Source organism: Cavia porcellus, unplaced genomic scaffold (assembly GCF_034190915.1).
Source record: "Cavia porcellus strain 051 isolate PalLab524CR breed Dunkin Hartley unplaced genomic scaffold, mCavPor4.1 scaffold_27, whole genome shotgun sequence".
NCBI lineage: Eukaryota > Metazoa > Chordata > Mammalia > Rodentia > Caviidae > Cavia > Cavia porcellus.
Window position 1 is genome coordinate 935223 of NW_026947510.1, and position 13746 is coordinate 948968.

The window sequence follows — 13746 nt, forward strand, 5'->3', positions numbered from 1 at the left end:
GGTATATCAACTTTAGTGACACTAATGTTAATAAGTTCTGATAACCCACTGCCATCGGACCAGCCTGGATGCTGGATATTTTGGTGACAGCCCCTAAGATATCTGAGTTTCCAAAGTGTCTTCATAGATGTAGTCTCACTGATCTTCCTGGCATCGCTTTCCCCATGTAGGCAGACAGACATGTGCTCTCCTACTTAATATATGAGGCTCAGGAGCAAGGTTGCCTGATGTCCTAGAATTGGTGGTAGTGTCAGGATGCCAGCTAGGGGCACCTGCCAGATAGAGATTGGATGAGGGCCCAAAGGAAAGGCTGAGGTCAAGATCCCAGGCAGGGCAGAAAACTAGGATTAGGCCTCATGAGGATGGGCATGGCTGGGTAGACATCGTGGAGAAGTCTTGGGTACAGGAGAGGACCACTAAGGGACACGGAGTGTAGTTCTTATCCTGGGTGACAGCCACTCCTCTGCCCTGTCTGAGTAAATGCTACAGAAACCTTATGAGAGAGGTTATTTTCATTTTGCAAATTAGAAAATGGGCTCAAATGGTAAGATTATGTGTTTACGGTCATTCAGCTAAAAGTGGAGAATTTTCAAGTAGAACACTGTAAATTTGACTCCAAAACTCTAGTTCTTAGCATTGCTTTCCCATCTGAGAAAGGCCAGTGATGGGGTGACTGGGGAAGGGGCTCCTGCCCCCTGGTGTTTTGGGGCAGCGGTGGGATTTGTGGGTTGGGGTTGCAGGGCCCTGAACTCTGGGGGTGAAGCCCGGGACAGTGCCACAAAGTGTTAAAGGCCTCTGCCCCTCCCCCTCCGCCTCCCTCCTCCTCCTCCAGCCTCCTCCTCAGCTCTTCCTGTCTGAGCTTTTGCAACACCGCCCTCGCTGCAGCTCTCCCTTCCCCTCCCACCCCCTCTCTCCTCTCGCCTGAGTTTTCTCAGAGTTTTCAGACCTGGGCTCCGGTTCTGGCCTCTGGGGTTTAAGGACCCTGGGATGGGGCCGTGACCTCCACACCCTGTCTAGAAGCTTACACCTTGCTCCAGCCTGAGGCCCTATGGCTCCCTGGATCTTCTAGTTAGACTCCTGCAACTTTGGACACTACTGCCACCACAGCTGTCCCAAGAGCCCCAATGGGGGAGTGAGGGGCCCCCGCTGGCCGGATATGGGCCTCCCCACTGTGTCTGGCCTGCTGCTGCCACTGGTGAGAGGGGAGAGGAAGATGGGCTGGCCGGGTGGGAGCTGGTTGGCAGGAGGGGGTCCTTTCCAAGAAGGACAGACTTTTCCCATCTTGGCCTGTTCCTGCTGCCACACCTGGGCCTGCTGGGCCTAAACGCAGGCCCTGGCAGGCAGCTTTCCTGGTCTCCCAGCCCGGGAGAAGGCGGCTGTCCTGAGAGGGTTGAAGCGGAGAAAGTGAAAGCTCGGGTTCCTGACAGCCAAGGAAGTTTGTCCAGGCCTGGTCAGACCTTGTGTGGGACCCTGGGGGCAGTGAGTAGGCCTGTGTGGAGTAGGGGTAGGGATCTGGCCTGGGGAAGCAGAGGACCCTGAGAAGAGAGGCCAGTGTCCTGGGGGTGTAGACCATCCCCGTTCTGTCCCTGCAGTCTGGGGGCTGGTCCAGAAGCATGTGGGCTGTGGAAACCTGTGGAATCTGCCCAGAAAACTCTGTTAGAGAGTCCGACTTGTGAAATGAAGAAACCAAGTCCAGGACAAGCTTGTTGGGTAGGTTTGAGGGCCTAAGTGATGGGGTAGCTGGGAATGGACCGGGAAACAGCTCAAGGACAGGGCAGCCAGGTGGGGAGGGCCTTGGCCATAGAGCTTCCTTTGCTCTTCTACCCTGAGCTCTGGTTTCCATGTAGGATGCCTCAGTTGGACTGACTATGTCTTGTCAATGTCCCGGGGTGGCTTCCAGTCCCCTTGCTACAGACCTAAACAACAATCACTTGGCTTCTTACTCCATAGTTCAATTTGGGGAAGTTGATAGCAAGTTGTTTTTGTCATTGGAAAATGTCCCTTTCTCTGGCTTCAGCTTGCTTTAGTGTGTTTTGACATTTCTCGATGTCCTGGAGTCATCCTAGTCACACACCCAGAGCTCCTCACCTAGCTAGTCAGGTGGACTTGCTACCTGTGTGGGCAGCCTCTCCCGGGTTGTTGCCCTTTCCTGGGCCAGGAACAATGGCTGCCTGACCTGCCTCCTCCTCAGTGTCTTACATCTGTCCTCTCCCACCTTTCCTATCTGTTTCCCGAGCCCCCCTTTTGAGCCCCTTTCCATCCAGCCTCTTTCCTCTGCTTGAGTCCTACATTTCTGGGCCTCCCACCCCCACCCCGCACCTGCCTCTACAGTAGTCTTGCTGTCCTGTCTTCTCCTGTCCCTCCAGGCTTGCCCTCTCACTTTCCCAAGACTTCCTTCTCTGTCCCCCGCATGGTCCAGCTGCCAGGTCCTCTTAATTCTCCTCTCTGTGGTTGTAGATCACCTCACTCCTTCATGTCACAGCTACGTGAATTGAACAGGTTCTGTGACCCCTTCATACCTTAGTTTATCACTAAAATTGGCATAGTGGTCACTGCCTCCTAGCGTGAGTTAATTAAATAGCTGGATACATGTGAAGTAGTAATTCAATTCATGTCTTCTCTGCTAAACTCTGTTTCAGGTGTTGGGATTACGGTGGTGAAAGAAACCTCAGTTCTCTGGTTTAGGGTCTAGGAGGGGAACAGGATGAAGTAGGGAGAGAAAACACGCAGCAAACATGTGGCTGTTATGGTGTCATTAGGCGTATTTGTTGTATTTATTCTCTGGGAAACAGAGTAAATGAAGGTGCATGGTGGGGGCTGCTGGGGCCAGCTGGGGCCATCATCCTATGGCAGGGGCCAGCCTGGAGCCAGGGGGACAGGGGACAGGTGAGGTCTGCAGAGGACTTGACAGTTTCTCACCATTCAACAGTGTGAGTGTGGGGTGTCTAGGGGGTGCCAGTTGGGAGGTGCTGGGGGGCCATGGGGATGAAGAAGATGGGACCAAGTGTGGCAAAGCAAGCCGAGTTTCTGTATGATGCAAGACAGCTTACCGGGAAAAGACACTTCAGAAACACTTGGAGAAAAGACTGCAGTGGTTTGTAATGTGGTGTCCTGCAGCACGGGAGCCCAACAGGGGAGGGGACCGGCATTCTTTTGCTCCGTGGATCTCAGCCCCAGGAGTCTTCCTTTGCTGTGGCCAGGGCACCCCTGCACAGGCCCAGGGCTTATAATGGATGTTTCTGGCCCATCCAGAGTTCTTCAAAGCATAAACTAGATATTAAGCATTTGGTCATCCTTAGGGCCCAGCTGGGGTCTGGCCTGGCAGAGAGGCTGTGACCCTAAACTATTTGAGTAAACAAAAGAACAAGGGATTGGTCTGACAGGTGAGGGAGTGAGAATCTCCTAGAAAATGGGTTTGGGGCTGATATCTGAAATCACTGCCTGGTGGGGTGGCTAGAAAGGAAGGAGGCAGAGGAGTTGGGAGACTGCTTTGGGGAGAAGCAGAGGAATGGAAATATGGGTTTTGTTGAGGAGTGCTGGGGACAGGAGCTGAACACCTTAGGTGGAGTGACCATTGTGAAGAACACTAAGACTTGAGGGTGGGAACACGGGTGAGTGAGGAAGAGTGGAAAGAGAATCTGGAGTATGGATTTGCATGGAAGAATTCATTTCCTTTCCCTTTCCCCTGTCTTTTCCTTTCCTGTTCCTTTTTTTCTTCCATTAACCTCCATCCCTTCCTCTCTCTCTCATTTCTTTCTTTCTTTCTTTTTTTCTTTCCTTCTTTCTTTCTCTCTCTCTCTCCCTCTCTCTCTCTCTTTCTTTCTTTCTTCCCCAAACCCACCCTGTCCCTGGACTGTGTTGTATAGCAAGCAGTAAGGACTCTCCGGCACACATATTCAAAAAAGGTACACCCCATGGAAATGCTGTTTGCAGTCAGGCCTGAGGGTGGAAAGGAGGATTCACACACGACCGTGTGCGAGCTGCAACATGCGTGCCCATGAGAAAGTATGTAGGGTGCTGGGTGAGGCGCCTGTAATCCCAAATACCTGGGATGATGAGGCCAAAGAATCACTTGAGCCCAGCAGTTCAAAGCCAGCATGGGCACCATCGTTGGAACAGGGTGTTACTGCCTCAAAAAAAGAAAAAAGGAAGTGTGGCGAATGGGTTGGGGTAGGAGAGAGAAAGGCAGTTGCAATAATAAACAATCCAGGTGTGAGGCAACCAAGGGACAAGGAGAGGACAAAGAGATCACAGAAGAAGGACTGGCAAGGTGCGCTGACAGCATGGCGACAGGGCTAGGGACGGGGTTACGAGCTATGGCACAGGCCTTGGTGCTGATGCCAAAAATTAGAGGTGTGACCTTTGTCTACACAAGGAGACAAATGAATTCAATTTTGGGCATATGAAGAGTGAGCACTGGCCAGGTAGAAGTGCAAGTCCAGTCGGCTGGAGCAGGGGGTCTCAACCTTTCTCTGCCTCTGTACTGTTGGAAAGGCTGTCCTGTCCTAACAGAAAGAGGCAGGCATGTGCTCCATTGCATGCGTGTGGAGGGGCATGGCTGGAAACCTTGGGGATAAACATAACATATTCTTATGGAGGCTGCTGTCTCTCACCTCCCCTGAAGGCATGGCTGGTGTTACCTGGAAGACAGATGGTAAACTCATCTTTATGTGTCCTTCCCATTTTGCAGGCCTTGCTTTGGGTAGGCAGGAGGAGAAGGCTGGGTCTGACCAATATTGTCTCTGATATCGCATCTCACAAGGCTTGTGGTCTGTCAGAGAGATCGTATCTACTTATCTGAAATAACTATATTATGATAAGAGCCCAAAGTAGACACAGTCAGGTTATTCAACACCAACGCTGAGTGTCCGATGAGCTCTGGTCGGGGAGCCATGAGCCATTGGTGGAGGGGTTCTCGGGCAGGAGGGGACTTCAGCAGGGCCCTTGGAGCAGTGGCTGGCTGTTTCAGGCTCCCCCAAGGTTGTGAGATGCAATGGAACAAACACATTTTAATTTAATGAACCCAGCACTGCGGAGGAAGGGCACAGCAAAGCGGGTCTCTGAAGGAGGTGGCTGGATTGGGGTTAGACCACAGGGTCCATCTCGGCTTCTCTGTCCCACTCTGCAGACCCTACACAGGAAGTCACACTTCAGCTTTATGCCTCCCCAGGCGGAAGTTGCAGGGGAGTTGGTGAGGTGCTGGGCCACCCCCTCAGCTGTCTCTCCACAGACACCCCCTGCTTCCTGCCCTTCCTTAACACCAGATGAGAGAGGCCCTCAAGTTGGGCTTGGCCTCCAGGGCTCACCTCCGTTTCTGCACCGGATTGCTGAGGATGGGGCTGCAGTGGGGTGCCTGCTGGTGGAGGACCTGAGGGCCCTGGTGCTGTAGGGGTCAGAGGTTAGCCTCGGAGAGTGCTATTCTGACTCTTGCCCCTCCCTTCTGCCTGGAAGTGAGTGTCTAGACTCCACAATTTTTCCCGTGCAGCCAGTTGGCTGGGGGAGGAACTGTGGGTCCTCAGAATTGTCCCTAATTCCTAAGGCGTGTCCTTGAACCCAGAGAAGCCCCCAAACCTGATGCAACTCCCCAGACCCAGGCAGGCTGTGGGAATGTGGTGAACCCAGGGTGGGAGGGCAACCCTAATTTGCTTGCTGTTGGAACTGGGGAGTGTCAGGGGGTTGGTTTCAGGAGCCCAGGGACAGGGAATGGGTTTATCTGCTGGAGAAGGAATGGGGAGGAGCCAAGGAAGGAAGGAAGTTGAGGGCAGGCAAATCTGAGCAGTCCTCTAGAGGAGCAGCTCCTGACCTGATAGGAGGAAGCCAGGGGTCGAGGGAGGCTTCCCTTTGGGATGGAGCGGGAGAGGGAGGCATTTCCCGAAATCTGTGGGCCAAGTGGGACAGGGGTCCATCGCTGGGCTCTTTCAAGGAGGCGCAGAGGAAAGGCCCTCTCAGTGGGGACAGAAAGGAGAGGGATCAGATGGGGTCCCACTTGCTGGCTGGGCCCCCACTTGCTGGCTGAGCCCTTTCTTCTGCTGACTCATGGCCTTTGAGGAGCTGGGGAAGCGGCTAGTTCCCTCTCCTGTCCTCTAGATCCCCTCCTTCTGGCCTGAGTCACCAGGGGCGGAGCTGCTGGGAAAAGATTTTCCCTTTCCCGGATCTGATTTAACCCCCAAAGTTCTGGAGAAAGAAGGGATGAGTCCATGGGCTGGGAAAGCGCTCTCTCAAGCTCCCTCTAGTGAGGCTCCCCCTCACTGCTCCAAGGTTGCCCCAGGCCTGGAGCCTCAGTCCCCCTCCTAACCTGGGTCTGCCTGTTGGCTTTGCCCTCAGTACCCTGGTGACATTCCAAGTACCAACTTCTTCTGGGAAGGAACCACTCATTTGGGATTGGGAAGCTCTTCCCATAACCAGCCCTTCCTGTCACCCTGGAAGGCACTGTCCTGAGTTCAGGGGCACCCCTGCTCCTGGGCTGATGCTGGGCTTTAGTGAGTGGCAAGTGGCATTCCAGGTTTGTGACAGAGGCTCGGGCTTCCGGACCTGTGCAGCTGCGGCAGTGGCAGCTCCCAACGAATGACTGTGTCATCTGCCTGCCATTTTGGAAACTGGAGGCGTGAGGAACTCCTCTCTTGGGCTGGGGTTTTCATGATCAGATAAGTCTGCTGCTCCTCAGTGTTTAATATTCTTGGAAGACACCTCTATTTTGACATAAAATGACTCATAGAAGAGAGGAAAAACAATCAAGATCCGGGAGAAGCAGAGTCAAGCCGGGAGAGACCTAAGAGCAAAGTCTGAAAGTAGGAGCTAAATATGGACTCCTGGCTTTTGTTTTCTCGAAACTGAAGCCAGAAACAGGAAAGTCTTTCAGCTCCTGTGGGTTTGGTTCAAGGTTGTACAGCCTGCCTCCCAGGGTGCCGAGGACACCGGGATTCCCCGGCACACACTCAGCTCCTGATCCTTTGGCCGATGGAGCTGCATCCCCACCTCTGGCCTGCTCTGGTTGCCTGTGACCCACAAGTCTGTGCTCTTTCCCGGCCTCCCAAACATTGTCTGCCCCCACTCCATGCCTGACACCTCAACTTTTGCTCTGATTCCTGCCTCACCTGTCCTTGCCAGCTTGGGGGTATGTGTATAAAAATCTTAGTGGTGTAAGCACGGGGACAGGGAGTGTGAGGACCGAGTCCTGAGTAAAGTTTACCATAAATGTATAAAGAAATTCTCCTGTTAGCTTCTGCCTGCTCCTCAGAAGTGGTACTACTCCCTTCCACCCTCATATGATTTTTAAAAATACTTTCTGGCAGTAGAACATAACCCAGGAGAGTTTACAGAATCTAACTGTTCACCTCTGTGAATGTTCACCACACAAGTGCCCTGGCAATCCCACACCAGCCTGAGAAATGGCCTCCCCCATCTCTAGGGCTGTGTCTGGTCTCAGGAGAAAAGACCATCATCGAAGTAAACTGCCAGTTCCCCATCCTAAAGCTACTCTCTGATTGAGGTGTAGCCCACAGTAGAGTGTGTGTTCAGCATGTACCAGGCTCCTGGTTCCATCCCCAGGACCGTGAGCAACAACTACAGTGAAGCATTCCTTGAATATCTGCTCTGTATCCAGCACTGGGGGCCGCAGTCAGGGCCTGCTACCCTTGGGGTTGAGGTAGTAAGAATTAGCGCTGGGGCCCATTAGAAGCCTAGCAGCGGCTAAGGGGAGGAGGTTGGAGCAGCAGCTTGTGCTGGGAAGAGTTAGATTGCTGCCACCCAGCTCCCCATGCCTGGTTCTCCTCATGGGATTCTCTTTCCTCTGATTTCCCCAGGTGCTCCTGGCTCTGCTGGTGTGGATACACTCATCAGGTGTCATTGGCCTGGTCCCTCCCTTTGGAGATCGGGAGAAGAGGGACAGTCTGTGTCCCCAGGGAAAATACAGCCACCCTAAAAATAATTCTATCTGCTGCACCAAGTGCCACAAAGGTAGGAGAAAGTGGTAACAGTGAGTCCCCTCAGTGTCAGGGCTGGAGTCTTTGCTTGCTTATGCCAGATTCTCCAAGATTTAGGTCCCTGACCCCAAGCCTGTCCCCCAGTTGCTGGGATTTTCTCCCCGCTTCCTTCACTTAAGGACTTCAGCAGGGAGGCCCTGGCACAAGGTTCTTTTCTTGGATTCTCCACAGCAGCCTAACCCTGATGTCCTGTTGTTCACAGGGACCTACTTGTACAATGACTGTCTGGGCCCAGGGCTAGACACAGACTGCAGAGAGTGTGAAAATGGCACCTTCACCTCTTCTGAGAACTACCACCGGAAGTGCTTCAGCTGTTCCCGATGTCGGGAAGGTCAGTCTCCTGGCAGCACTGGGGTTTGGGAAGAGGTGTGGCCTGGGCGCGAAGGCTGCACAGGCAGCTGGGGGGATCTTCAGATTGGTGCTGGTGGTACACGCAGGTTGTGTGTGAATGGGTATGAATATGAGGCACAGAAAGAGATATGCATGGCGAGGGATGTTAAGAAGGGATTTCAGGAGCTAGCTGCAGTGGTACAAGCTACTTGGAGGCTGAGCAGGAGGACTGTCAGCTCCAAGCCCTCCTGGGAAGTTTAGGGACTTAGTGAGGCCCCATCTCAAGATGAAAACTATACAGGGTTGGGGTGTATCTCAGTGGTAGAGTGCTCTGGGCCTAATTCCCAGTACTGCAGGGAAAGGGGAAGTAGAGTTAACATGGAAAAGCAATGAAGGACTCACACTATCTTTCCTCTTACCAGAACTGTTCCAGGTGGAGCTTAGTTCTTGTACAGTAGACCGGGACACCGTGTGTGGCTGTGGGGAGAACCAGTTCCGGGACTATTTCAGTTCAAAACATTTCCAGTGCCTCAACTGCAGCCTCTGCCTCAATGGCACTGTGATAATCCCCTGTGAGTACAGTGGGCCCATGCCCATACCCACACCCACGGCCTCCCTACCCCACCTTGGGACCAGTCCATCTCCCAGAAGGGCTCCACCTTTCCCATGAGGTAGCTCTTCCTCTCCTTCCCCTCTGCTCCATGGTCTGTGGGTCTGAGGAGCTGCCCATCTGCCCATCTGGCCACCTGACTCTGCCCCTCTGCCCTCCTCTGGCCCTGGAGTGCAGGATGCATGTCCTTTAGTGTATGGCACTTCTTCCCACAGGCCAGGAGAGACAGAACACCGTGTGTACTTGCCACACAGGCTTCTTTCCAAAAGGGAGCGAGTGTGTCTCCTGCAGCAAGTGAGTATCCATCTGCAGGCATAGGACAAGGGGTATGGGGTGACCTGGGGAGGGGTGGTGGTAGCTGATAGCTCGTAGCAAGGCAAGGGAGATCCCCAGAGTGCTCAGGCTGTCACTGGCTGGCTGAGTGAGTGGTGACCCAAGGCTATAATCCCAACACTCTAGGAGGCTGAGGCAGGAGGATTGCAAATCTGAGCTTAGCCTAGGCAAGTTAACAATTCAGCAAGATCTTGTCTCAGAATTAAAATGGGCTAGGTATGAAGGCTCAAGGCTTAATTTCTAGTATGGAAAGGTAAAAAAAAATTTTTAAGTGATGCCTTTCCTTCCCTCATCTCCACAACATGATCCTCATTTTTTTTTTTTTTTTTGAGAATGGGGATCAAATTCACAACCTCTGAATTCACAACCTCATACTTGTCAGGCAGGTGCTTATGTCACTGATTTAGCAATCCCCAACTCCGTCCTCAAATTTTAAAAAGCACTTGGGGATAGAAATTCATCCCTAAGACTTGAAACCTTTTCAACTCAGGTTTTTGAACCATTGGTCAATGAGTTTTACTAACATTTGTTGACTCTAGGGTACACACTTTCGTGGCTGTGGAATCAGACTGTGTCTTACAATTGATGATACATCATGGCTTGGTTGGCAGTGCTGTGCACACATGTATGTGTGCATGCACATGTATGTGGGGTATGTAAAGAATAGTGCTGCGTATTACTGTAGGGTCACAACAGTGTGCCCCCTAGTGTCCTTGAGTAGGCCTCCACAAAGCCTCTCCTTGCACACTCACTTGCACAGAAGAAACTCAGAGGGTTCTCAGGGGTGAACTGACCTAGACTTACTGATTGTGTGACCTAGGGCAAAGATCTCTGAGCCTTGACTTCCCTTATGAATAAATCAGTGAAGCTTAGGTTATAGCTCAGTGGTTGGGCATTTGCCTAGCCCCCAGCATTGCAAAAAGTATCAGTCACACATTATTTTCTATGTTTTCCATTAACTTTCATCTCTTCTTGAAAGAGCTCTTACAACATCCACCTGGTTTCACCATAAGCTTGTAAGGTGGCGAAAACACCCCTCCTTGCTTTTGAATTCTTAGGAGGACTTACATTCTGCTCTGTGTAATTCATTACACCACACTGCCCAAAGTGGTCCCTAGCAGGAAAAGATGTAATGGTTCTATAGAGGTCTTTCACGTGCATATTTGATCCCCCTCTAAGTCAGATACTATAACTAGCTGTATCATTTGAGAAAAAGTCCTTTAACACATTGTGTTAGCCATTAGCTGCTTTGACAAAACCAGGATAAGCAATTTATAAGGGGGCCAGGTATGGTGGTACACACCTGTAATCCTAGCACTTGGGAAGCTGAGGTAGGAGGATGGTTGCAAAGTTCAAGACCAGCATGGGCTACAAAGTGAGCTCAAGGCCAGCCTGAACTGCATGGCAAGACCTTGTCTCAAAAAAAAAAAAAAAAAAAAAAAAAGTGGAGAAAAAAATAGATTTAGGTTCACAGTTTCTGAGGGTTCAGTCCATGGTTGGTTGGCTATATTTTTGGGCCTATGTTAAGGCAGGGCATCATGGTAAGAATGCAAGGTGGGACAAAACTGCTCACTTCATGGTGGGCAGGAAGCCAGAATCCTAATATCTCATTAGAGAGCACACCCTAAATCACCTAATTTCCTCCCATGAGGCTGCACCTCCTAAAAGTTTCACCACTTCCCAATAGTGCCACAGGTTGGGAACCAAGCCTGTAACATACGAGCCCTTTGAGGACATTCCAGATCCAAACCACAGCACCCCTCTGTGCCACAATCTCATCTGCAAAACAAGGAAAAATAGCAACTCAAAAACAGTTACCATTTACTGAGCACTTAGTAAGTCGAACATAATTAATTATCTTAGTCCTCAAGACTGACGTGGGTATGATCTCTAGGTCACTGAGGCTTAGCAGTGAAATGGCTTGATTAGAACGCACTGTTAGCCAAAGAATGGCCTGGAAGTTATACTGTAACCTTGACTGCTTTTTTGTTTTGTTTTGTGGTGGTGCTGGGGATTGAACCCAGGACCTTATAAGTACGAGGCTATCCCTCTACTAAGTTATACCTCCAGCCTTGTGATCTTGATTGCTTTTAATTTTTTTTCAAATAGCCTTTTCAGCATCCCTTCTGTGCCCGGCATGGTGATACATGCCTGGAATCCCAGCACTTAGGAGGCCAAGGCAAGAGGATTACTGTGGGCTATGTAGTCAATTCAAGGCTAGCCTGGGCTACATAGTGAGTTCAAGGTCAGCACAGCCTGAACTACACAGTGAGATCTTGTCTCAAGAAAACAAAAATAAAAACAAAAAGATCCCTTCTAATTCTAAAATTACATGACCCTGATGAACTATGTTTCATTTTGCATTAATTCTCAAAATAGGTCAAATTCCATTAGATCAAGAGATAGCAAAACTATTTTTTTTTAATTTTTAATTTGTTTTTAGGAAAACTTTTAAGGCAAAGAATTTCCAACAATCTTTGGGTGTTTTCTTTTGTGTTCCTCTAATTGACAAGGCCTCTGTTCACCAGCGCTGTCTCTCCTTTCAGATGTAAGCAAGATTCAGAGTGCACAAAGGTGTGCCCGCGCCCTGACCCTGTAATTAAGCCCCCGCAGGACTCAGGTGAGAAGTGACCTGGAGCCATGCCCACCTGTCCTCTCCCTCATCCTGCCTCTCTACCCCTTCCTCTCCTCACCAGATCTACTTCTGCCTCCAGGTACCACAGTGCTGTTGCCTCTGGTGATCTTCTTGGGCCTTTGCCTTTTATCCATCTTCTTCATCATTTTGATGTGCCGCTATCCACGATGGAAGCCTAAGCTCTACTCCATTGGTAAGGAGAGACTTGGGGGTGGGGGGCAGAGTGACATGTGGGTGTGGGAGGAGGCTGGGTGGGAAAGATTGAGGGAGGGAAGGAGAAGTGTCCCTGGCAGGAATTGGCCCTCCAGGGCTGGGGGAGGTTATGCTGCATCAGTGGTTCTCCTCCCTGGGGCCCCATAGCCCCTGAGGCATGTCACCACAAGTATCTGAGGCCAACCCCAGTGCAGGACCAGGGGCCAGAGGAGAAGTGAAATTTATGACACTTTGTTTTTTTTTTTCTCAGTGTGTGGGAAATCAGCTCCAGTGAAAGAGGTGAGGAAACCAGGGTCTATGCCCAGTCATCCCTGACTGCCCCTTATGATCACCTACCACCCACATAGTCGGGTCCCTGTGCCACCCAGTCCCTTACTTCCATCTCACCCCACCCCTGTCTAGACTAAAAGAAGGCCTCGCAGCCGGCCTGCTACTGATGCTGTGTCTTCTCTCTTTCAGGGCGAGCTTGAAGGCATCAGTACTAAGCCCTTAACCACGACCAAGGACTTCACCTCTGTCCCCAGCTCCAGCCTCACCCCTAGCTCCCCCCTCACTCCCCGTGTCTGGTCCGATTTCAGGGATGCGGCACCCTACAGTGTGGTGGCCCCACCATCCGTGGGGCCCGAGCCCGTCTTCAGTTTGGCAAACACCTCTGAGCCCATCCACACGGCCGCCCGCAAGAGACAGGACGGCGCTGGTGCGCAGGTCCTGGATGGTGAATGTGGTCGCTGGCAAGCCCAATCACGCCCGGGGGAGGCCGCCGTCGGAGACTCACCCGCTTCATCCCTCGCAGCCGAGCCCACGACGCTATACGCCGTGGTGGACGGCGTGCCTCCGACCCGCTGGAAGGAGTTCATGCGACGCCTGGGACTGAGCGAGCACGAGATCGAGCGGCTGGAGCTGCAGAACCCGCGCTGCCTGCGCGAGGCGCACTATAGCATGCTGTCGGCCTGGCGGCAGCGCACACCACGACGAGAGGCCACGCTGGACCTGCTGGGCCGCGTGCTTCGCGACATGGACCTCCAGGGCTGCCTGGAGGACATCCTGGAGTCGCTGCAAGGCCCCGCCTCCCTGCTGCCCGCGCCCCACCTCCCCCGATGAGGCCGCGCCCACAGTCCACCCGAAAGGCTAGGCCACGCCCCCTCGACGGGACCCTCTGAGGCCACGCCCCCAAAGAGTGAGGGCCCGCCCTAGGGTGTGGATACTCTTTAGGGCGTCACGCCAAGGCCATTGCGCAGGATGCCCTGTGGACTACCCATCCTCCTCGGCGAGGGCGATCTTGGAGGACTAGGCCGAGAAGGCAGTCACTTAATTGGTGCTACCCCCTCAGCGGGTGGACGGGCATAGTTTTTTCTCAGCTGCCTGTGTGCAGGTAGTGGAGAGTGCAGGTAGTGGAGCACGGGTCTGCTTGCTCACTGCCAGCAGAGAAAGGGGCATTATGCCTCAGGGGTGCAGCAAGGCTGCTTAGCGACCCTGGGTGGTCCCTGGGCCTTTTTCACAGTAGATAAGCAAGCTTTGTCTCAATCTTATCACACTAATGGAAACAGCCTGGATGGTCCCCAGGCAGGAGCAAGCACAGAACAGTGGGACCTCCAGCTGGAGCCGTGGACTTATGTAAATACACTAAAACTCTGAAATTAAAC

At 52.2% G+C, this 13746-nt stretch overlaps 1 protein-coding gene across 3 annotated transcripts; it reads left to right on the forward strand.

Annotated features, from left to right (window-relative positions):
• Nucleotides 1-868: 868 nt before the first annotated feature.
• Tnfrsf1a (TNF receptor superfamily member 1A) lies at nucleotides 869-13745 on the forward strand. 3 transcript variants are annotated; one of them, XM_023562165.2, is made up of 10 exons: nucleotides 869-1195; nucleotides 1593-1710; nucleotides 7803-7956; nucleotides 8185-8313; nucleotides 8735-8884; nucleotides 9138-9216; nucleotides 11802-11875; nucleotides 11952-12083; nucleotides 12354-12382; nucleotides 12563-13745. In XM_023562165.2, exons 2-10 carry the CDS (start codon nucleotides 1678-1680, stop codon nucleotides 13202-13204), a joined length of 1422 nt encoding a protein of 473 aa, XP_023417933.1. In that variant the 5' UTR covers nucleotides 869-1195; nucleotides 1593-1677; the 3' UTR covers nucleotides 13205-13745. The 3 variants fall into 3 exon arrangements, with proteins under 3 accessions (XP_023417933.1, XP_023417932.1, XP_003463335.1); XM_023562164.2 differs by lacking the exon at nucleotides 1593-1710; XM_003463287.5 differs by lacking the exon at nucleotides 1593-1710 and having other exon boundaries at nucleotides 871-1195; nucleotides 11970-12083.
• Nucleotide 13746: the final 1 nt, after the last annotated feature.